The 23,019-nt window shown below is 51.8% G+C and overlaps 3 protein-coding genes and 1 non-coding gene across 11 annotated transcripts; 1 reads left to right on the top strand and 3 right to left on the bottom strand.

The window, feature by feature from the left end:
• Nucleotides 1-496: 496 nt before the first annotated feature.
• Nucleotides 497-5,568, bottom strand: Pnpla2 (patatin like phospholipase domain containing 2). The gene is made up of 9 exons (XM_031388860.1): nt 5,212-5,568; nt 3,070-3,302; nt 2,922-2,987; nt 2,363-2,572; nt 2,116-2,176; nt 1,847-2,014; nt 1,632-1,764; nt 1,320-1,442; nt 497-1,213 (listed from the first exon to the last, which is right to left on the bottom strand). Exons 1-9 carry the CDS (start codon nt 5,396-5,398, stop codon nt 934-936), a joined length of 1,461 nt encoding a protein of 486 aa, XP_031244720.1. The 5' UTR covers nt 5,399-5,568; the 3' UTR covers nt 497-933.
• Nucleotides 5,569-9,351: 3,783 nt separating this feature from the next.
• Nucleotides 9,352-12,783, bottom strand: Rplp2 (ribosomal protein lateral stalk subunit P2). The gene is made up of 5 exons (XM_031388859.1): nt 12,648-12,783; nt 12,327-12,450; nt 11,481-11,529; nt 9,594-9,692; nt 9,352-9,464 (listed from the first exon to the last, which is right to left on the bottom strand). The coding sequence occupies exons 2-5, from the start codon at nt 12,447-12,449 to the stop codon at nt 9,388-9,390; spliced, it is 348 nt and encodes a 115-aa protein (XP_031244719.1). The 5' UTR covers nt 12,450; nt 12,648-12,783; the 3' UTR covers nt 9,352-9,387.
• Nucleotides 11,316-11,452, bottom strand: LOC116104325. The gene has a single exon (XR_004123831.1). It is a non-coding gene; the product is annotated as a small nucleolar RNA SNORA52 (small nucleolar RNA).
• A 3,870-nt stretch (nt 12,784-16,653) lies between the features above and the next one.
• Nucleotides 16,654-22,803, top strand: Pidd1 (p53-induced death domain protein 1). Of its 8 annotated transcripts, none has more exons than XM_031388858.1 (16): nt 16,654-16,861; nt 17,655-18,040; nt 18,385-18,798; nt 19,169-19,341; nt 19,424-19,478; nt 19,580-19,781; nt 19,856-19,981; nt 20,092-20,271; nt 20,352-20,499; nt 20,591-20,726; nt 20,804-20,954; nt 21,041-21,164; nt 21,251-21,369; nt 21,451-21,564; nt 21,668-21,867; nt 22,105-22,803. In XM_031388858.1, exons 5-16 carry the CDS (start codon nt 19,444-19,446, stop codon nt 22,361-22,363), a joined length of 1,794 nt encoding a protein of 597 aa, XP_031244718.1. In that variant the 5' UTR covers nt 16,654-16,861; nt 17,655-18,040; nt 18,385-18,798; nt 19,169-19,341; nt 19,424-19,443; the 3' UTR covers nt 22,364-22,803. The 8 variants fall into 8 exon arrangements, with proteins under 8 accessions (XP_031244718.1, XP_031244710.1, XP_031244717.1 ...); XM_031388850.1 differs by having other exon boundaries at nt 16,655-16,861; nt 19,132-19,341; XM_031388857.1 differs by having other exon boundaries at nt 16,655-16,861; nt 19,132-19,341; nt 20,436-20,499; nt 22,105-22,761.
• Nucleotides 22,804-23,019: the final 216 nt, after the last annotated feature.

Here is a 23,019-nt window from a genome sequence, read left to right as displayed (position 1 = left end):
GGGTCAGGAGCGGAGCTTCCCTGGTCCCCAGGTCTCAGTTCCAGAAGCTTCAACCTTCACAGGGATCCAGCCCTGAGGTCGACTCCACACCCTCACTTACGTGTCACCATGTGGAGTGGATGTGTGGGTGACACCTTTTGTAAACATTTTCCCCCTAGTGCTTGAGATGGAATCCGGACCTGGTGCATACTAGACAGCTGCTCAACTGCTGAGCCACTCTAACCCAACACTTTAGATTTTATTAACACTAAGGGTCTCAAACTCCTGAACATATCCTCTGGCCCTTGAAACACTGCCCAAGAGACGGTCAGCAAGCCTCAGGGAAAACAGAGCAGCTTCCGTGTGTCCTTGCCAGAGGCTGACCTTATGAGAGGGTCCCCAGCTGCCAGGACTCAAAGAACCCTGTGAAGCCCAACTGTTAGGTATTGAGACACCCGTTCACTGGGAGAAAGCTCTGTTGCTGACCACAGTCAGAGGTAAGAGTAACATGCAGAAGTGAGGAAGGCAGAAGCTGAGCTGTGGCTTTTATTATATCTGCTTTGGCAAAAATAAATAATTCTTCACACATTCTGCAAGGAAAGTTGGAAAATGGGGAGGAGCGGCAGATGTGGAGTTCTTAAGACTGACCCTGCACTGAAAAGGTAGTGGGCAGGAGTAAGGCACAGGTGAAGGGGAGGGTTCTGTGGGCTCCAGGGATGGGGGGGACTCGTCATCTCTCCCCACCAGAAGTAGTGTAGTGAGTGGCTGGTGAAAGGTTTCACATCAAAAACCCGCTTGCAGCTGTGCAGGGTCCTATGTCCTCATTCCACAGCATGTAAGGGGGAGAGCTGGATGGGGACAGCATCTTGTTCCGCCCTGGGGGCTCACTCCTCTTAGAAGGGCAGGACAACTCGGAGCTTGGCTGGTAGCAGGGCGAGATGGGAAGGGTGTTTCTCAGCAAGGTGGGAGGCCAGGTGGATCCTGTGGGGTGGTAGGATCTGTGGCGGTAGGGCTGGCAGGTGTACGCATGCGCAAGGCATCCGGCGGGAAGGCCACGTTGGTGCAGAAGAGACCCAGCAGTAGCTGACGCTGGCATTCTTCCCACTTGGCCAGCGCGTCCCCCAGCGAGAGGTTGTTTCGTACCCAGTTGGGCAGTGCCTCACTGTAGGTGGCGCAAGACAGTGGCACAGACGGCAGAGACTGGGCACGCCGCAGTTCCACCTGCTCAGACAGTCTGCAGGTGGGGAGGAAGCATGGAGGAAAGGAAGGCTTAGTGGAGATCCGAGATTCCAACACCCAGGACCCAGGACCCAGGCAGCCAGGCGGTCAGGGCAGCTCACCTGGAAGGCAAATGGTCACCCAATTTCCTCTTGGCCCTCATCACCAGATACTGGCAGATGCTACCTGTCTGCTCTTTCATCCACCGGATATCCTCGGGAACATCAGGCAGCCACTCCAACAAGCTAAGAAGGGAGCACCGAGAGCGTTAAGCTCAGAAACAACAGGTTGGGATCTGATGCTCCCTTGCCAGGTACTGAAGACCTATCCTCCCCAAGCCTCCCAAGTGGCTCATTGCTTGTGGATGATCCTAGACCTCTGTCCCTGAGATCGATGTTGATGTGTCCTCCCCAGACTCCGTTTCCCACCCTCACCGGATGGTGAAGGACACTGCACTCTCCAGCGGCAGAGTATAAGGCACCATCATGGCAGTCGCCAGGCGCACTGGCAGCATGTTGGAAAGGGTGGTCATCAGGTCCTTCGGTTCCACACAGGCCTCCAGCAGGGCTGCAGAAAGGAAGGTGGTAGTCAGTTAGGGAAGTGGAGGCCTCCTAGGCCTCCTAACTGAGCTTCCCTCCCCGTGGCACACCCTCATTGAGTCTGGCAGGCAGGTGCTCTAGAATCCGATCTTCTCCATGGGGCTGCAACTGATCCTGCTCTCCAGTCCTCTCCTCAGTCACAGCAGCTTCCTCTGCATCCTCTTCCTGGGGGACAACTGGGGGCAGTGCCAGCAAGGGGTTGGGTTGGTTCAGTAGGCCTGGGTTGGGGGGTGGGGTGACAGAGAGATGCCATCAGAGGTTATGGCCAGCAGGGGGCACTGCAGGTCCAGCTTCTCCCACCCCAGGGCTGCCCACACACCATTCCTCCTAAGGAATCGAAGTCCATCTCTATAGCCCTGTTTGCACATCTCTCGGAGGACCTGTGGCAGAGGTATAAATCAGTGTGAATGGTGTTGTTGAAGTACTGCTGTAACTGTCACTTCCACCAACAACCTGCCCTGGCTTGAAGTGCTATAAACCTTGGAAAGCATCCAAAAGCCCCACTGCCATCCCAAGGCTCAGAAGTCTCCAGGAATTCTTAGTCAGGACTAGCTGTGGGGGCTCACCATGGGCTCTGGCGGGAAGAGAGCCTTCGAGAGGCGGTAGAGATTGCGCAGGTTGAATTGGATGCTGGTGTTGGTGACTCGAAGCTCGTGGATGTTGGTGGAGCTGTCCTGAGGGCAGATGTCACTCTCGCCTGAGAATGGGGACACTGTGATGGTATTCTTCAGCTCATAAAGTGGCAAGTTGTCTGAAATGCCGCCATCCACATAGCGCTTTGTAAGAACACACATTCATAGTCACACACTGAGGGGCCTGCAGGGTGTTCTGGCAGCCCTATTCCGTTCCATTTGAGCCTTTGGCCCACTAAGCATTGGCCACTGGGGACTCAGCAAATGGCCAGAGAGAGGGGGTTGGGATGGACACCAGCCAGAGGAAGTGTGAGTCTCCCCAAGACCTGCCTGGATCTTGAGTCATGGAAAGTAGAGCAACACACAGGCAGTGAGGGACTGAGAGGGAGAAAGGTGCCCCAATGGCCTTTCTCCTCCACCCCTTTTTCCTACAGCCTAGAGACAATAGACGATGCTTCTCATTCCGGGACGGGGGCCAAGCAGAGATACTTACCACCCCTTGAAGGGTAGGAGGAATGAGGCCACAGTACACAGGGATAAAAGTGCTGCAGACATTGGCCTGAAGAACAAGACAAGAGTAGTAGACAGGGCTCTGCCTTGACTTAACCCCATACCCCCAACACAGTTTCTCCAGTGCCTACCTGGATAAGCTCATCCTTGGAGCTAAAGTGGGATATGATGACATTCTCTCCATCGGAAACACGAGTCAAGGAGATGCCCAGTCGTCCATTGGCACGCTCATGGCAATCAGCAGGCAGAGTCTTTAGTAGACAGCCACGGATGGTCTTCACCAAGTTGAATGAGGGATGCAGGGGACCCAGGAACCGCTTCCGGGCCTCCTTGGACACCTCAATAATATTGGCGCCTGCTTCACCTGGGGTAGCCGGGCCAGGATCAGGGACAACATTCCCAGCTTAGTAAACATTCTTCCTCCAGGATTCCACACCCAGGATACACTCGGAGGTGTTACATTCCATTGACCCTGAAGACACCTATGCCCACACCGGGGACTGGCTCACAGTTGGGACTTTGCCACTTAAGTAGAGGAGGCAGGCCACCACCCTGGAAGATGGCATACAGCAGGAGCTGGCCAGCTGAGATTAAAACCTGCCCTATGCCTGGTATTTCCCAACTGCCTGTCCCCATGAGTCACTGTGCCTAACATGGTATGGCACGTGGCCTAGAGTGGGGAAGACAGAGGGTCAACTCTGACCTACTTCAACCTTCACCTACTTGGCCAGATATAAGTGGGTGTGCAGACCCACAAAGCCCAGTCCAGTCCAAGAGAGAGAGCCTCAACAACACTAACTTAGCCAGGCAGTGGTGGCTCACGCCTTTAATACCAGCACTTGGGAGACAGAGGAAGATGAATTTTTGAGTTCGAGGACAGCCTGATCTACAGAGTGAGTTTCAGGACAGCCAGGGCTACACAGAGAAACCTTGTCTCAAAAAAATAAACAAAAACAACAACATTAACTGAAAGTGGTGGGCCCAAGCACTCCGACACTTAGGAAGCCCTGGGTGCTGACCCAGAGTAAGAGTACAGTGTCCAGGGAGAGGAGAATCTAGGGTTCGCCCCGCCCCCAGGACTCATGCCCTCCTCCAAGATGCTCTCCTTGGCAGGCATGGGACATACAGACCAAGGGTTTACAGCTGACACCAGGCAAACTGTCACAGTTCTAGCTGCCCAAGATCGCCTGTGCAAAGTATTGGTTGTAAGTAGTTCTGTGAGAGTGGCATCCCTAATGCATTCTCAACTCAGGTGCAGTCTTCATGTATGTCCTGAGACCAGCTACCCACTATAGCCCCTCCTCTGAAAATCCCCATGAGAGCCAGTGATGACATCCCCAAGATCACAGGGTGAACTTCAGGTACCAAGAACAAGAACTGTGTTCCTTCTCTTCTTCCCTCCTCAGGGCAAAAGTGATGGGAAAGAGACTGCAGAAAACTAGACAATCTCCTGCTGAGCAGGATGCCCTTGTCACCTTGGCTGACCTATGGGACGGGGGATGGGCAGCAGTTCCCAGGACTCCTAAGGAGGAAGAACGTTGTGTGCTGTAAACAACAACCCACGTGGTAGCCGGAAGTGTGAGATTCAGCCCCCCTTCCCATCTCTGTACTCCTCAAGCCCTTCAAAGCACGTTAAGTATGGACACCCGGTGAAGTGGGTCAGCTGGCTACAGCTGTCAATCCACCATGGTCAGAGGAAACAATTATGCCCAGCTCTGACTCCAGCTGCGTTCAGAGGTCCCTTTAGGAACCACGCCACAGTATCCAGATGCCCATTTGAGGAATCCTTGTACTAGGCCCCAGAGCCACAGCAGTTTTGTAGAGGCAGAGCCTCAGGACACAGTGACCGCTGGCAGCCAGCTCGGGGAGACCAGTGCCACTCCTCTCTCTCGCTCATGGCCCCGCCCACGATTTACTTTCTCTTTCCAATAACAGTCTAGTAGCACCTGCCGGTCCCCAACCTTTGTGCCCCTTAAGGCGGGTTACATGGGCACCAGAGAGAATGCCACGAGCCAAGAGCGCGCCAGGCCGCACCCCAGTCCCTAGACACTCTTAGAACAAAAACAAACTAGAACCCGCCCCGGACCGGGGCTCAGAACTGGACTTTCGGTCATAGTTCCGGAATACAGGCAGAGACGTCCCTCTCCACCGCTCCTACTGCACTAGCTGTTGGATCAGCTTCCCTACGCGAACAAGGCGTGGGACGCTAGAGCATCCACCTGCCCGCGCGGTCCCCACCACACCCTGCCCAACTTCCGCGCAGCCCGGCTCACCCAGGCAGGCCCCAGTGACCAGCGCTGTAGCGGTGAGCGCCCCAGCTGAGGCTCCGTAGATGTGAGTGGCGTTGGCCACCAGGAAGGGCGCGTGCTCACGGAGGCAGGAGGCCACGCCAATGTGGTAGACCCCGAGGAACCCGCAGCCAGCGAATGAGATGTTCCACTTGGTCTCCCTCGGGAACATCGTGACTCGATGTCCTGCGGGCGGTGGGTCCCGCAGTCCTGATACCTTGGGGTCTCCGCCGGCGGAGGCGGAGACGCTGTGCCGGCAGGCAGAGGAGGAGGTGTTTTAGTGCTGGGTGAGGGCGGGACCTGGTCGGCAGGGGGCGGGACCTGGGCGCGCGACCCAACTGGATCAAGTAGGGAACGGCCGCGCCCCCGAAGCCCCGCCCCTTTGCGACACCTGCTGGGCAAAGCCATCTGAGAGATCGAGAGGGGGGATTCCCAGGCTTCAGCTTCTCCCTTTCGACCCTACAGCTCCTTCAACCCCACAGCTTGGGCAGACCCTGGACTCAGAGAGACCCGAGCGAGTGGAGAAGTGCAAGTTTTGTACAGATCTGGGTGCCGGGAATTTGTGAGCAGGTGCCTTCTCCTTCTCCAGGGATACCCGCCAGGACACAGACGAACTGGATGGAACCTGGGCCAAATCGCAGTCATAGTACCCCCTCATGCCTGAAAACCTGAGTCACTCAGACTAAGGCCCCCAAAACCAACAGGCCAAACAGACTGACACTGGCCCAGCAAATACTGTCACAGACTCAAATCCTGCTCTCCCATCATAGGACCCTCGATACCCCAGCTGCTCACTTGGGTTTGAACTGTCTGATCCTGGCTCCTCCGAATGTGGGGGTCTACTTGGTCTCAGACAAGAGCTTCACCCCAACTAACTGTTCCAGGAAGTGGTGTACTCCTGGGCAATGCTACCCTTCACCCTTTTCCCCAGATTGTTCTCTCAGCTGAGGGACAGGCTAAAACCTAGCCCTCATCTTACCCCACCCTAAACAAGGTTGGGGTTATGGGAGACAGTGTCTTTTTGCCCAAAAATTCTCATTCCCAGCTCAGCTCCAGACCTGTCACAACAGAAGTACAACTGCGTTGTCAACAATTCAACATGAAAATCTCTCAGCCAGTGCCTTTTATTCAGATGACCCAGGACCTTGACATACACCACAAAGAATTTCAAGACCAGCAAGAATGAAATTAGTTTAAGCATACAAATGAGAGGCACTTAAGAGGCAAGTGCAGGCCTTAAAAATGTGCCTAAGTACCTTAGCAGTAGTTATGTACGTGACATGGAGGGGTTTTGAAGCTTATTAATCTAAAGATAACTAATTTTTGATGCAAGGTAACAGGTCTACTGTATATTATGGAATTCAGTCCTAAGTTCGAAACCTGTCTCCACCTCCTAAATGCTGGAATTAGAGGCCCCTAGCTTAATTGCCTTTTAAAGGTACACCATGCAGGCTTGCAGCCAAAGTGTGTTAAAAATAACACACTCAAGGGGATCCTTACACGTCATGAGGCTGAGTTTGAAGCAGTTTAGTTTATTAGCCATTTTGTTTGTGAAGTTTTCTCAGAAAATGGAGTACAGTTCTTTGGCAGGTGGTCTGGTCAGTTATGTTGAAAACCCTTGGATGTCAGCCATCAAGAGAAGGAAGTGTGTATCAACAGAGTGAAAGCTGGGTGAATGGTGCCAGGGCTGGCACAATTCTAGTGGTCCCAAGGACAAGGACTAAATTGGGAATGAAGGAAACATGGTAGGGCTGGTAGGTGTAGGGAAACAAGTTTAGGCCACAGGTCCAAGGAGTTCTGGAGACATTTCTCTACAGTCACAATGACCCATCCTGTAATGGGCCATTTCACACCCAGCATAGGTGCACAAACAGGTGAGGTCAACGGTGTACCAACTCACTGTATAGTCAAAAGGTAGGGTACTTCTGGGGCTACTGAGTTGAGCTCTGGCAATCAGTAAAGACAGAGCATCCAGCCAGGCAGTGGTGGCACATGCCTTTAATCCCAGCATTTGGGAAGCAGAGCCAGGTAGATTTCTAGGACAGCCCGGTCTACAGAGTGAGTTCCAGGATAGCCAGAGCTACACAGAGAAACCCTGTCTCAAAATTATAAAGAACAGGCTGGCCTCAGAACTCAGAAATCCACCTGCCTCTGCCTCCCAAGTGCTGGGATTAAAGGCGTGCGACCACCGCTTGGCTAAAAGCTTACTTCTACTTATGAGCTCCTGAGTGCAGGTACAGAGGTGGGAAGAGACTAATTCCCGGAGCTAGAGGACTTTGAACCACCAAACCACCCAATACCCAGTATTGGAAACAGAACCTGAGTTCTCTGTTGCAGCCAAGTGTTTTTAGCCACTAAGCCATCTCTTTAGTCCGTTTTTAGAAAAATATGAGCATATACCCAGAAATCAAAGGGGTGCGTGGCCCTCTAGATTTGGAGGTATGGGTATTTCTGTCATCTGACTTAAATACTGATAAGCACACACTCACAATTCCCAGAATTTGCCTTTTTTTTTTTTTTTTTTTTTTTTTTTTTTTTTTTTGTTTTCTTTTTTCGAGACAGGGTTTCTCTGTGTAGCCCTGGCTGTCCTGGAACTCACTGTAGACAAGGCTGGCCTTCAACTCAGAAACCCTGGCTTAGAACTTGCCTTTTTTGTTGGAAGATTCTGGAATTTGAACCCAGGGTGTCCTAGACAAATTCTACCTCTGTACTCAGTTCAGAACTTGCCTTTTCTTATCCACCTGCCGATCCTGGGATTAAAGGTGTGAGCTGCCATTGCCTCCTGACTAAAAATTTTGACTTCTTTTAAAAAAAAAAAAAAATTTAATTTTATGTATTTGAGTGCAGTGTCACTGTCTTCAGACACACCAGAAGAGGGCATCAGATCCCATTATATGGTCATGAGGCACCATGTGGTTGCTGGTACTTGAACTCAGGACCTCTGGCAGAGCTGTCAGTGCTCTTTAACCGCTGGGCCATTCCAGCCCCCCAGAATTTTGACTTTTAAAGGTTCTTCATGCTAGGCACATTTATTCTATGTGGGCTTGGACCACACACTGAATGAGGCCAAAGGTTCTCAAGGTTGGGTGTACACGGGTATGTCCTGATTAATATGACTGAGTTTAGGGTAGAAAACAAGGCCTCAGTAAGCCCAGGGCTTATCATGGTGGTCACAGGAAGAAGCTAACAACTTAAGTTCCTCTCCACTATTTTTGTTCCAGTAATGGGCCGGAGGGGCAGTGCTGTCTAGCTCAGTAGGACCTCTGCTCTCATTTCCACAGAGTAAGGCTGTTTAGGCACACACCCTTCAGGCCCCTGGGAGATGCTGGTGCCAAGAACAGGGCTGGCCTTTCTCAGAATCCTGAGGCTGGTTAAGTCCCATGAACAACCTTATAAGAACCTTAAGCACCACAAGCCCCTTCCCTCTTTCTCCGTACAGGCTAGAATTATGCCCAGAACCCTGGACCCTCCTACCCCTAGCCCCATTTTTACATGCTACCTCATAGCTCACCGCAAAGGGTGTCTTCTGGTCTTTCCTACATCCACCACCCTTCCTGGCTCCCTGGCCATATTTTATTCCTTGCCACAGGAAGCACCAGAGTGATCTTCAGTCTGTTTAACACTCCTCCATCTGTCTCCCTAAAAGACTGACAGACCCTTTACATTGCAGTCTCACCAAGTCCTGAGTTTTACACTCCACATAGCAGCCTACTTAAGAGGCATGCCCTAAAAGTTTATAGCCAGCATATGACAAGTATGAACAATGCAGAACCAGCCATTAGATAGCTAACACTGAAAAGCTACCTATACCTTGACACCACAATCCTTATAGGGAAGCTTAGGGACACCCTCACTATCAAGCTGAGTATTTGATCCATGAACTAGTCTTACAGCACAACTACTCAAACAGCATTTCAACTCGGGCTCACATTTCCCATACCTGTTTTCCCAGAATATTTAATGAAAGCTGCACAGGGCCTGACAGTTCTCTAAAGCCAAATCCCTACTAAGTAAAGGGATCCTGGGGATCCTCTTCCTCCCCAATGACCCAACATACTCTGGGTGGAGCCTCAGCTGAAGACACAGCATATCACATGTTGAAAAATGTTTAAAGGCCACACAACATACATAAAAAGGCTTTATTTGCAGGGAGGCAGGAATTTAATCAAACAAGCCAAATCCCATGTCGTCATCCGACTCCTCAGACTCCTCCTTCTTCTCATCTTTCTTCTCCTCTGCTGTGGAGGAACACCATAGTAAGCACTGCCCCAAGAACTCATCCACATTGTCCCAGGAGCCCCAGCCAACAATAAACCTTGAGTACCAACCCCCCTCGATCACCACCCTCTCATCAGATCTCTATTTACCTGCAGCGGGGGCAGAACCAGCAGCAGGAGCTGCAGAGCCAGGGGCAGCAGAAACAGCCACAGCCCCACCAGCAGGCACACTGGCCAGCTTGCCAACACCTACGTAAAATAAAGAGAACATGAGCCCAGAACCAAGACCCTCTAAGGGTAGAATCACCAACCAGGGAAGTTATTACACCAGTGGATCTACTTTCTTAACACCACTGTCACCTGCTTTCACTCTAAAAACAAAACAACTTTGCAAACATCTATAATATCATACCATTTAAGACTTCTTTTCCCATATTCTGACCCACGCTGACCTCAGCCTTAAGAATAAGATGGACAAGCGGGGCAGTGGTGGTGCATGCCTTTAATCCCAGCACTTGGGAGGCGGAGGCAGGTGGATTTCTGAGTTTGAGGCCAGCCTGGTCTACAAAGTGAGTTCCAGGACAGTCAGGACTATACAGAGAAAACCTATCTCAAAAAAAAAAAAAAAAAAAAGAATAAGGTAGACAAGCTAGGCATGCTTTTAATGCTTTTAATCCCAGTAGAGGATCTGAGTTCACTGCCAGCTTGGGCTAAACAGAGAAACATTGTCTTAACTGCTGTCTCAAAAACCTCAAAAAAACGCCAGCCCGATCTACAGAGTGAGTTCTAGGACACCCAGGGCTACACAGAGAAACCCTGTCTCGAAAAAACCAAACCAAAACAAAAAAAAAAAGCAACCACAAATACAGTAACAAAATAAGCTGGGAAGTGGTGAGACACATCTACAACCCAGCACTTGGAAAGAAGGTGGATTTTGAGTTTGAGGCCAGCCTGACTTTATACATTAAGTTACTGGACAGCCAGGGCTACTCAGATAAACCCTGTCCCCAAGTAAAAAAAGAACAGGAAAAAAAAAGAAAAAAGTTCAGGCTGAGCTTGGTGGTGCACACTTTTAAGCTAATTAAAAATCTAAAAATTGGCTGGGCGGTGGTGGCACACGCCTTTAAATCCCTGCACTTGGGAGACAGAGGCAGGTGGGTTTCTGAGTTCAAGGCCAGCCTGGTCTAGAGTGAGTTCCAGGACAGCCAGGGCTACTCAGAGAAACCCTGCCTTGAAAAACCAGGAAAAAAAAAATCTAAAAGTTGGCCAGGCAGTGGTGGCACACACCTTTAATCTCAGCACTTGAGAGCCAGAGGCAGGCGGATTTCTTTGTTCAAGGTCAGCCTGGTCTATAGAGTGAATTCCAGGATAGCCAGGGCTACACAGAGAAACCCTGTTAAAACTGAACAAACGGGCGTTGGAGAGATGGCTCAGGGGTTAGGAGCACTGACTGCTCTTCCAAAGGTCCCAAGCAACCATATGGTGGCTCACAACCATCTGTAATGCTATATGACGCCCTCTCCTGGTGTGTCTGAAGACAGCTACAGTGTACTTACAATAATAAATAAATCTTAAAAAAAAAAAAAAAAACTGAACACGTTACCATGAGTGTGCCCCAATGTCCAGGCTCTTTTGCCACAGGGGCGAGTTCACAGGCTGGATCATTTATTGAGCCGGTTATACCTGTCATGTGCACAGGATAAGCACACTGTTATGTGCTCAGATTTCAAGTATGTACTAGCCTGGCAGTCCGCCTAATAAAAGGTAAGAAAGCGCCTGCACCAATTTCTAGCACCCCAGTCCCTGTTCACAGTAAAGGATTTTATGTCCTGGTAGAAACAATCAAGAAGTGACCCCACTGCCAGCTCCTGAGCGTGTTCAGAAGCGCTGCGGGCACAAGCCTTAAATAAAAAGGCCTTGCACAACTCTGGCAGAGTTTCTAGGATGCTCTGGTCCACAAGCGAAGCCTGGCAGATCACTGGCTGACCAGCAGGTATTAGGATGGACCATGGACATGGTAACTTCCCAGGAACTCACCCTGAGCGATGACATCCTCAATGTTTTTTCCATTCAGCTCACTGATGACCTGAAGTAGGCAACCATAGCTGGGGGTCAGTATTACAAGTTACCAGACCAGCTCTCTACACCCAGTTACTAGCCATGAGACCGTACTGGATCTTCTCAACAAAGATGTTGGCAACGGGAAGTTTTAGATACTAAAATTCTAAGATCCTGTGAAGTTTAGGTACAACCTAGGTAGGGTGTAAAATACCTTTCTAGAGGAATCGTAAGGGAAGATGTGACAGCTCCATTGCTTTAGACTTGGACTCTGCCATATCCTAGAGTATGATTCCCAGCACTAACCCTACACCCAGATGCTTCTGCTGGCATCTATACATCTACACACATACATCTTTTACTGACAATTAAGAAAAAAAAAAAATCTGCTGGGTGGTGGAGCACGCCTTTAATCCCACCACTTGGGAGGCAGAGGCAGGTGATCTCTGAGTTGGAGGCCAGCCTGGTCTACAGAGTGAGTTCCAGGATGGCCAGAGCTACACAGAGAAACCCTGTCTCGAAAAACAAACAAAAAGAAAACTAACTTAGGAAACGGGTTTACACATTGATTTCCAGATTAGCCAGAGCTACAGGGTGAGAACTTGTCTCAAAAGGACTTTTGTCACACAGGGACTTCTTTGACTGTGTAAGGTCCTCAAGAGGATTAAAAAGAAAACTATCACTAAGATGGGTGTAGGCCTCCTCCGTCCACCCTTTTCAATAGGTCATCTACATTTCCTCCAAGATAATATCCGGACCTAACAGAATAAGGGCCGCCACTAGTGGACATTTGGATCCAGCGGGCTCAAGAAAGCAGCAAGCTACCTTGTTGAGCCGATCATCGTCCGCCTCGATGCCCACGCTGTCTAGTATTTTCTTGATGTCTTTGGCGCTAGGAGAGGAGTTGCCCCCGAGGGCGGCCAGCAGGTAAGAAGCGACGTAGCGCATGCTGAAAGGGACAGAGAAAGAGGGCACGGTGGTGAGGTTATCCTAGAGGCCTCCTGCTTCCCCCTCTATTCTAGCCAGAAAGTGAGGCCAAGTGAGGAACTAAGCCTCCGATCACGGAGGCAGTGCAACCCTCGACTCGCGGCCGCAGTCCACCCTTTAGTCCCGACTGTTCGCGGCCCACCCGGTCAGGCTACTCACTCGGCTGCGGTGGACAGACCTCACGCGTGCGACCTCGGCGGCGTCTGGCGGCGAAAGGAAGACGCTAACGCAGTGGGCGGGGGTAAACCGCTACCCAGAAGCCACCGGGACGCGCACGGCTGCCCACGGGGGCGCCTCCCATTGACGAAAGGGTGCGCCGGAAGGAAGAGATTGCCCTGTCGCCCGTCATATCGCCCCACAAGAAAAACAAAGGGTTTTTCAAATGCCAGGTGCTCCTCTAAAATGGGCGAGGGCATCCCGAAATCTGTGCGGGAACGGGCGAAGCTTTCAAACGCCTTAAAGCCTCGTGTTCCCAGCATGCCACGCGGCCCCACAGTTCCCAACGTGCATTGCGGAGGCCACGCCCGGGTCCAATTAAGGCGAACTACAAGTCCCATGATGCATCACTGTAAGACCTTCACACCGGAAGTGCGCTCCCTTCTATCCTTTTCTCGTTGCACGTGGGCTGGCTGGGTGGTTGGAGGTTCAAAATGTGCTTCTGTGGTCCTTGGGCACCAGAGCTCCTAAGTTGGGCTGGAACTCATGGCTCCTAAGTTCAGCTGGTCTGGAAAAGTTGGGCAAGCTGTCTGAGGCCTAGTGTTTGCGGCCATATCTGGAAACATCTTTTTTTTTCTTTTGAGACAGGTTTCTCTATATATGCTTGGCTGTCCTGTACGTCTAGGTAGGTCAGGTTTGCAACGAACTTTCGAGATCGCCTGCCTCTTCCCGCAGAGTGTTGGGATTAAAAACATTTTGGCTAGGCCGGGGCAGTGGTGGTGCACGCCTTTAATCCCAGCACTTGGGAGGCAGAGGCAGGTGGGTTTCTGAGTTCAAGGCCAGCCTGGTCTACAAAGTGAGTTCCAGGACAGCCAGGGCTGGAGAGTTGGCTCAGGGGTTAATAGCTTTCACATTGACTGCACTTCCAGAGGTCCTGAGTTCAATTCCTCATACCCACGTCACAACCACCTGTAATGCGATTTGATTCCCTCTTCTGGTGTGTAAAGACAGAACACTCCCAGCATGTGGGAGGCAGAAATAGGCTTATTTCTGAGTTCGAGGCCAGCCTGGTCTACAGATTGAGTTCCAGGACAGCCAGGGCTACACAGAGAAAAAAAAAACAACATTCATAAACCTTTGCCTCATTGTGAAAGGCTGGAGAATCTTAGAATGTATAATGTATAACTTTTACCCAAAAGGGGGCATGAAAAACCTCTACCACAAGCCAAAAAGGTGGAGTAGCTAGTTCCAGGAATTTGGCTAACTCAGAACCTCAGGGCTCTGGTTTACCTGCCCCTCCTGGCTGTCCTGGAGCTCACTCTGTAGACCAGGCTGGCCTCGAACTCAGAAATCCGCCTGCCTCCGCCTCCCAAGTGCTGAAATTAAAGGCGTGCACCACCACCGCCCCGCTTGTCCATCTTATTCTTAAGGCTGAGGTCAGCGTGGGTCAGAATATGGGAAAAGAAGTCTTAAATGGTATGATATTATAGATGTTTGCAAAGTTGTTTTGTTTTTAGAGTGAAAGCAGGTGACAGTGGTGTTAAGAAAGTAGATCCACTGGTGTAATAACTTCCCTGGTTGGTGATTCTACCCTTAGAGGGCCTTGGTTCTGGGCAAAGATTACATTCTTACAATGAATATGTTTCCCTCCCTAACTGAATACCTTGGGTTGGGTCCCTCTGAAATTTTCCACTGTTTTTATGTTCTGTTTCCTTGGTAACCCTCTCCCCGCCCCCAGCTTATGTTTTTTTCCTTAAATACTCCTCACTTCTTGTGTTCGGGGTTGAACTCTGGCCAGCATGGTCACGAGATCGACCCCGGGGTCGAACTCCTCTGGCCGACATGGTCACAAGATCAACCCTGGTACCTACCGGTCTATCCCCAATAAACCTCATGTGATTGCAGCAAGTTCGGTCTCTCGTGAGTCATTGGGTGGTCACGTCATCCCGAGACTTGAGTAAGGATCTCCCCAGTTCTGGGGGTCTTTCAGTTGAGAGGTGGTGTTGCAGTTGCAGGCCTTTTAATTCCAGTACTTGGGAGGCAGAGGCAGGTGGGTCTATAGGATAGCCAAAGCTACACGGAGAGACCTTTGTGACCTTATTTCAAAACAACAAAAAAAGTGTGTCTCTGGGCTAGTGAGATGGTTCAGTGGGTAAGACCACTGACTGCTCTTCCAAAGGTCCTGAGTTCAAATCCCAGCAACCACATGATGGCTTACAACCACGAGTAATGAGATCTGTCATCCTCTTCTGGTGTGTCTGAAGTCAGCTATAGTGTACTTATGTATAATAATAAATAAATTTTTAAAAAATAAAAAAGTATGCCTCTATACTAGGCTCTGGAGACCTCTCTGTCCCCTTCTCACTTCCTTTCCTTGAGATTCACAGAATCTGCCTCTTTTTTTCTTTTTTTTTAAGATTTATATATTCTGGGCAGTGATGGCACATATGCCTTTAATCCCAGCAGTTGGGAGGCAGAGACAGGCAAGTTTCTGTGTTCAAGGCCAGTCTGAGTTCCAGGACAGCCAGGGCTACACAGAGAAACCCTGTTTCGAAAAACCAAAAAAAAAAAAAAAACAAAAAAAAGCTTGCATGTGCACTATGCTGTGTGCAGTGCTCCTTCAGGAGCCGGAAGAAGGCATCCGTTCCCATGAAATTGGAGGTCCAGGCAGTTGTGAGATGCCTGATATCGATGCTGGCCACTGAATTATTATTCTGCCAGTGCTCTTAACTGCTGAGCCATTTCTCTAAACTTCTATTTTCTTTAATTTTGAGACACTGACCCATCATGTAACTCTGGCTTGCCTGGAACTCACAGAGATCCACTTGCCTCTACTGCCAGCGTACTGGAATTAAAGACATGCATACCATACATGGCATGATTTTTTTTTTTTTTTGTCTGTTTGTTTGAAACAGGGTTGCTCTATGTAGTACTGGGTGTCCTGGAACTTGTTCTGTAGACCAGGCTCACCTTCAACTCAGAGATCCACCTACCTCTACCTCTAGAGTGCTGGGATTAAAGGCATGAGCTACCACCACCTCTCTCGTGAATTTTTTTTAACTGCAAAATAATACCCAAGAGGGCTAGAGAGATGGCTCAATGGTGAAGAGCTCTTTTGCAGATTAAAGGCACATACCACCATGCTCATTAGTATAAACTTAAGTAATAAATTTAATAATTCCTAGGATTATTGCTTTAAAGACAGGGTCTTGCTGTGTGCCCAGGATGGCGATTCTCCCATCTCAGCTAGGTACTGTGCCAGCCCAGGATGGCGATTCTCCCATCTCAGCTAGGTACTGTGCTTGCAGGTGAGCACAATTATACTAAGCCCCTGGGACTGGTTTTTATAAAGATCCCTCTGGAGGCTTTATGGAAACAGTGAGAAAGAGGCAGGAAGCAGAGAGGCCTCGCAGGAAGTGTGCCCATCGTTTAGACTGTCAAACATTCACTTGGTCATTTCCCATCCACCAGCTCCACTGAGGACTCTGGGTGTCAGCTTCAATATTAACCAACTAAAGGACTTAGGCAAGATCTCTTATCTCAACTTTGTTTTTGTTCTTTTGAGACCCACCTAAGTCAGGCAGGAAAAGCCAGGAAACTCACTGCTTAGTCAGTTGGCCCATAATGTTCAATGGCGAAATATCTGAGCTCCAACAAGAGAGTTCACTGCAAAGCCTGAGAAGGAAGCCCTAGACTCTGGTTCTCAACCTTCCTAATGCTTTGACAGGTCTCATGTTGTGGTGACCCCAACCATGAAATCATTCCTGCAGCTACTTCATAACTGTGATTTTGCTACTGTTATGAATCGTAGTGTAAATATCTTTTGGAGATATAAATTTGGCAAAGGGGTCAAGACCTACAGGTTGAGAACTACTTTCCTAGAGCGGATCCCCTCAGGAATCCAGCATTCAAAGTTCTAGCAAGGAGTGCGACAATACCCGAAGTTACCCCCAAAATTCCTGCTTTAGGGTGTCTTGAGACCCAGCCTATGCAGTGTCATTACAGGTCCGAGGTTGCAGAGGTCTGACAGTGTGAGTTTCCCTGCGGGTCACCGGCCTCCGGTGCAGACAACTGAAAAGGAAGCATCTGTAAGAGTCCAAGAGAATTCCTACTGGCTGGCCGGGAGGGCGGAGCCCGACGGGCCGCCCGCCCGGAAGCGCGCCGGCGGGAAGACAGCGTGGAGCGCGCCTACACTGGCGGGGAGATCGGCGTGGCAGGTACTCAATGGGAGGCGGGAAGTTTGCGCCAGAGGCGGGACCAAAGCGACTCCTCACCTAGTGAGACCCTCTCTCTGCGTTCCCATTTGACGGAGGTGTGAATTGGGAATTGTGGCTCAAGAGCGTCTACTAGGGACTGTGTTAAGGGATCCTAGCACAAGAATCCCAAAGTCCTCTTGGCTCCCCTTCGCACTAACGGGCACAGTGAACACCTGCAGTGGAAGAGAGTTCTGGGTTCTCCCCAAGCATTTGGGTACGAAGGTAGAAAGTGGGTCCTTGCAGGGCGGTGGTGGCGCACGCCTTTAATCCTAGCACTTGGGAGGCAGGGGCAGGTGGATTTCTGAGTTCGAGGCCAGCCTGGTCTACAGAGTGAACTCCAGGACAGCCAGGGCTATACAGAGAAACTCTGTCTCGAAAAACCAAAAAAAAAAAAAAGAAAGAAAGAAAGAAAGAAAGTGGGTCCTTATTACAAGAGCCCTATAGGTGGTGTCAGGGGTGGGTCACATGAGCAGATTCCAGAATTGAGGTGGAAAACCTCTCCTAGTCCTCAGTCTAAGCAGAGTTCTCCAAGCTTTGCTGTTCACAGAGTCGCCCTGCCTGGTGCCCCTCCCAGGCAGAAGGATCCAGCACAGATGCAAGCCGTGTAGAGCTGCAGTGACCACTCCACTCACTACCCCTAGGTTCTTGGGCTGGTGATTTCAAGAGCTCTCTGCTTTCCAAACTGTGTTATTGTTGCTCTGACCTGGAGGAGGAGCTGGTCCTCTACAGCCTTCTCCTCCCCCTGCTTCTCCAGCTCCTATCAGCCTTGCCTAAGCAGGCTTGCTTGGCAAGCTGGGACATGTCTGGTCCCCGAGGACCTTCCATGGGTGATGGCTGCAGTGTTGGAGGGGCAGGAGCCGGAGGAAACTGCAGCTGCTGCAGAGGATGCTGCAAGATCCACAGTGGAGGCTGTGGATTCCAAACCTGGAGCATCTTTTCTCCTGGCTGGGAACCAGTTGAACTTGGACCTACGCCCAGGGGGCTGCCATCGGCTGCAGTACCTGTGTTCCCAGCTGCTCCCACAGCTGCTGCAAGTGGAGTTTTTGCGGCTCAGCACCCACGAGGACCCTCAACTGCTAGATGACACCTTAGCCAAGGTTCCGTGGAGTCTGTTGCGCCTTCGCTCCCTGGTCCTCAAAGGTGAGTGCCCTTGCTCCAGAAGAAGACCTCTCTTCTCCTTGCACCATCAGGTGTGAACCCTTACCCCACAACTGTTCCTTGTCCTTAGTTCTATCACCCTCCTCCCCAAAGTGCGGCTGGCGTGGCTCTGTCTCCTGAGCCTAGAACCCTGTAGGTGCTCAGTTGGGTCTCAGCAGATCCCAGTTTTTCTTGGGGTTGATGCTGTCAGCTTATATGAACTGGTGTCTCTGTCTGCTTTTCTGTCTTTGTCTCTCTGGCTGGATTAAAAGGGAGGGTTTCTCTGACAGGGCTGAATGGAGGAGACTCCAATTCTAAGGGCTATAGCTGTCTCCCCCCACTTCCAGGTGGCCAGAGCCGGGGTGCCCTGGGTGCCTGTCTCCACGGTACCCTGACCACTCTGCCTGCTGGCCTGAGTGACTTGGCCTGCCTGGCCCACCTAGACCTCAGCTTCAACAGGCTGGAGACGCTGCCGACCTGTGTCCTGGAACTGTGCAGCTTGGATGCATTGTTGCTTTCTCACAACCGTCTCTCAGAGCTGCCCGAGGCCCTGGGGGCACTGCCCACCCTTACCTTCCTCACTGTGACACACAACCGTCTACAAAGACTGCCCACAACACTGGGGTCCCTGTCCACCCTACAGCGGCTTGATCTCTCTGAGAACCTTCTAGACACCATACCCTCTGAGATTGGAGACCTGAGCAGCCTCTGTGAGCTCAATCTGGCCTCTAACCGGCTGCAAAATCTCCCAGCTTCTCTCGGTGAGTAGCTGTGGTATCACCTTTGTTTCACCAACTAGTATCAAGGGACCCTCAGCTACTGCCCAGACCTCCACTCCCACGTGGCTGCCACAACCTAAAGTCTTGGGACTCTGGCCCTCTCCCTCCTCTTCCACAGAGGCCCCTGTATGCTGTGCTTGGCCTGTAAACCTTCACTGCTCCCAGATGTCCCCTTTCCTTCTACCTCCTTGGTTGCCTATAATTTACGCGTGTCATTGGCCCACCATGTGGTAGAGCCCGAAGCCTTTAGTTTGAGTGTCTTGTCAAGGTGCCCAGAGCCACCATAAGTGGCCCTAAGCCAGCACTTGCCTGCAGCGGGGCTGCGGTCCCTGCGGCTCCTTGTTCTGCACAGTAACCTCCTGACCTCGGTGCCCACTGGCTTGGCCCACCTGCCACTGATCACTCGGCTTGACCTGAGGGACAACCAGCTCCGAGACCTGCCTGCTGAGCTACTAGACGCTCCCTTTGTGCGCCTGCAGGGGAACCCTCTGGGCGAGGACTCTCCAGCACCCCCAAGTCCCCCAGGTAGGCTTGGCTTGGGGTATGGTCAGGCTATGGGAGGGTGAAGGTACATCACCATTCTGACCATGGCCTGTCCCTTGTGCAGACATATCCCAGGTTCCAGAAATGCCCAGGCTATTCCTGACCTCAGATTTGGACAGGTATTGGTGGGAATGTGGCTGGAACACATCTGTCTCCCCTGCCTCCCAGGCCACACTGGAGTACCTTGTCTTTCAGCCCTCATACCTCTCTTCTTACTCAGCTTCCTTGTGACTCCCCATGGCTGTTCTGTGACCCTGGCCTGTGGTGTCCGCCTACAGTTCCCAGCTGGAGCCACCACCACGCCCATCACCATCCACTATCGACTGTGGTTGCCCGAGCCAGGCCTGGTCTCTCTGGGACCTCATGACTTCCTGCTTAGTGGTGTCCTGGAGCTGCAGCCCCATGGGGTAGCTTTCCAGCAGGCATGTCCAGGATGGGTAGGGGGCAGGTGTGGTGGCCTGAGCCTGGCCCTGTCTCACACTACTGTGGCCTACAGGATGTGAGCTTATGGCTGCTCTTTGTCCCCCCACGAGTCCGTCGCTGTCGTGAGGTAGTTGTGAGGACACGGAGTGACAACATGTGGAATGACCTAGAAACCCACCTGGAAGAAGAGGCACCCAAGGTGACAGCTGCCTAGGCCCTTGGGAGTGAGGGGAGAGAAGCAACTTGCCCTAACACCACCCACCCCACCCACTGTCTTCCGCCCTGACCCTGTCTTCCCTTGTGTTCCAGAGGCTCTGGGCTCGCTGCCAGGTGCCCCATTTCTCCTGGTTCCTGGTCGTTTTACGCCCAGTATCCAACACTTGCCTGTTGCCACCAGAGGGAGCACTTCTGTGCTCCTCCGGGCATCCTGGGGTCAGAGTCACTTTTCCCCCTGGGGTCACAGAAGAGCCTCGGCAAGTCTCCATGCAGGTATTGGCAGGGCAGTGCCAAGGGTGGCAGGAGGTGGTGCCTCACCGTACGGGAGGGCACTTAAATGGTTCTCTGTCCAGGTAGTGCATATGGCTGGACTAGAGCTGAGAGCCCTTCTGGAAGAATCAGAGGCATCAGTAAGCCCCTTGCTGTGCCTTTCACAGAGCGGCCCTCGCAGCTTCCTACAACCTGTCACTGTGCAGTTGCCCTTGCCTCCTGGTGTTACAGGTGAATCTGCATGCCACAGGACCAAAGATGGGTGCTTAGAGGGGGAAACAGCATTTAGAGGGGCTTTAGCCTTCTGCCACTTCCTGTCCAGGCTTCAGTCTGAACCGCTCCCACCTGCATCTGCTCTACCGAACACCCCTGACAACCACCTGGGATGACATCACCACTCAGGTGGCACTGGAATTTACCCACCTGTATGCACGCTTCCAGGTCACACACTTCTCCTGGTCAGTGTCCCCTAGCTTCCGCAGAACCCCTTCTGCCCTTCTTCTGTATGGCCACGCCTCAACTCTGGCACTTCCAGGTACTGGCTCTGGTATACCACCAAAACCTGTGTGGGGGGCCTGGCCCGGAAGGCCTGGGAACGGCTGCGACTGCACCGTGTGAACCTCATTGCACTGCAGAGGCGCCGAGACCCAGAGCAGGTCCTGCTGCAGTGCCTGCCGAGGAACAAGGTGGGGCAGCAGGAAAACAGTGGGCTGACCTGAAGGCCAGGCTGGGTACAAAGCATTGCCTCTCATCCCATGTGGGTGCCCCACAGGTAGATGCCACCCTGAGTCGGCTGCTGGATCGCTACCGTGGCCCTGAACCCTCTGAGACCGTGGAGATGTTTGAGGGTGAGAAGTTCTTTGCAGCCTTTGAGCGGGGCATTGATGTAGATGCTGGTAGGTCTCTCTTATCCAGGGTGCCCTGGGGAATGACACTTTGGCCCCTCCTTACTGAGTTTGCTTCTCCTCCCAACCCCCCGTAGACCGTCCAGACTGTGTGGATGGCAGGGTCTGCTTTGTCTTCTATTCACACCTGAAGAATATAAAGGAGGTATACATTACCACAGCCTTGGACCGGGAAGCTCAGGACGTTCGAGGACAGGTGGGCTCATGTATCAGGATCCTGGACTGAGGTATCTGGATCTGAGGTCGGAGCTCTGAACCCCACATGGTCCTTCCTCAGGTGTCCTTTTATCGGAGTTCACTTCCCGCGGAGGTGCCTGAAGAGGCAGAGGCTGCCCGGCAGAAGAAGGGCAAAGATGCATTGTGGATGGCCACCTTGCCCATCAAGCTACCGGTGAGGCTGGAGAGTCATAAGCTAACAAGAGGAAACAGCCCCAGGGTGACCAAAGACCAGAGAATGGGTCCAAGCTTACTACTGTATCCTTGCCTCCTAACAGAGACTCCGGGGGGCCCAGGGGAGTGGGCAGGGGACTGACTTCTCCTTGATGCCTCTGAACCTTGGTGATGCCGAAACTGGATTTCTGACTCAGAGCAACCTGCTGAGTGTGGCCTCACGCCTAGGTCCTGACTGGCCAGCTGTGGCCCTGCACCTAGGCATGCCCTACCGTGAGCTGCAGCGCATCAGGCACGAATTCAGGTGAGCTTCATGAGTTCTAGTGATCCTGCTGACTCCCAGCCTCAGGTTCAAGGCTGACATCCCCCTCATCCCCCCTCCAGCCCTGCACACTAGCTGAAAGCTTTCAAGGAGGTGGGGATGGAGCAAACACCAGCCAGGAAAAGGGAAAGTTCTGGTCACTAGCCCAAGGAACTTTTGAGCTATATTGAGCTTCTGTGTGTGTTCCTGGGCAAAACACCTTCATCACCACCCCTCCAGGGATGACCTGGATGGGCAGATCCGACACATGCTCTTCTCTTGGGCTGAGCGCCAGACCGGACAGCCTGGAGCTGTGGGACACCTGGTACAGGCCTTGGAACAGAGTGACCGGCGGGATGTGGCTGAAGAGGTGCGTGCCATCTTGGAGCTTGGCCGCCACAAGTACCAGGACAGCATTCGGCGCACAGGGCTGGCCCCTGAGGATTCCACTCTGCCTGGCACCTCGGCTTCACAGACTCCAGAGTCTGCACAGGCCTAGGCTTACAGACTAAACTTGACTTGGCCAGTGGGCAGAGCTCACTTCTACCTCACCTGTGTGGTACAGAGCCCCAGCATACAAAAACCTCTCAGTGTCTAGCCCAAGCTAGCCTCCACATCTCAGAGAGCCGGTTGCCTAAGTGATCTGAAGCCTAGTTCCTGTGTGTGCCCATACTTGCTACCAGGCCCTCCTGCTAAGATGGGGGAAAAGATGGCTCAGTAGCTAACAACACTGGCTGCTCCTTCAGGGAACCCAGTTTCAGTTTCTACTATCTACCTGATGCTCATGACAATCTGTAACTCCAGTTTGGAAGAATCAACACTTTCCCCTGGCCTCCACAGACACCAGGCACACATGTGGTGTGCAGACATGCATGCAGGGAGAACATCCATACATATAAAATAAAAGCTATTTATTAACGTGTGGGTGTGTGTGACAGAGTACCTTTGCAAAGATCATTCTCTCCTAGTCCATGTGAGTCCCCAGGAATGAACTCAGGGTCACCAGGCTTGGTTGCAAACACCTTTGCTCAGTGAGCCATCTCTAGGCCCTGATGTGTAATATTCCCCAGGGGTGGGGAGGAACCATTCTACATAGTAACCCTGCCGCAGGTTAGGATACAAAGTCATCTGTGACAGAAGGCTGCATAAGCCCTG

This window comes from Mastomys coucha, unplaced genomic scaffold (genome assembly GCF_008632895.1).
Source record: "Mastomys coucha isolate ucsf_1 unplaced genomic scaffold, UCSF_Mcou_1 pScaffold21, whole genome shotgun sequence".
In the NCBI taxonomy this organism is placed as follows: domain Eukaryota; kingdom Metazoa; phylum Chordata; class Mammalia; order Rodentia; family Muridae; genus Mastomys; species Mastomys coucha.
This window is presented reverse-complemented; position numbering and strand designations above follow the sequence as displayed.

Bases quoted from the DNA above. Each gene is read 5' to 3' on its own strand.
- Rplp2 (XM_031388859.1), bottom strand. From the start codon at position 12,449: ATGCGCTACGTCGCTTCTTACCTGCTGGCCGCCCTCGGGGGCAACTCC. The intron at 11,530-12,326 runs GTAGCTTGCTGC...TGCCTACTTCAG, and splicing joins ACGATGATCGGCTCAACAAG to GTCATCAGTGAGCTGAATGG. The intron at 9,693-11,480 runs GTGAGTTCCTGG...TATTTTACGTAG, and splicing joins TGAGGATGTCATCGCTCAGG to GTGTTGGCAAGCTGGCCAGT.
- Pnpla2 (XM_031388860.1), bottom strand. From the start codon at position 5,398: ATGTTCCCGAGGGAGACCAAGTGGAACATCTCATTCGCTGGCTGCGGG. The intron at 2,988-3,069 runs GTAGGCACTGGA...CTTGTTCTTCAG, and splicing joins CCAAGGATGAGCTTATCCAG to GCCAATGTCTGCAGCACTTT. The intron at 2,573-2,921 runs GTAAGTATCTCT...GTTCTTACAAAG, and splicing joins CTCCTACCCTTCAAGGGGTG to CGCTATGTGGATGGCGGCAT.
- Pidd1 (XM_031388850.1), top strand. From the start codon at position 17,731: ATGGCTGCAGTGTTGGAGGGGCAGGAGCCGGAGGAAACTGCAGCTGCT. The intron at 19,982-20,091 runs GTGACAGCTGCC...CTTGTGTTCCAG, and splicing joins TGGAAGAAGAGGCACCCAAG to AGGCTCTGGGCTCGCTGCCA. The intron at 21,165-21,250 runs GTAGGTCTCTCT...AACCCCCCGTAG, and splicing joins GGGCATTGATGTAGATGCTG to ACCGTCCAGACTGTGTGGAT.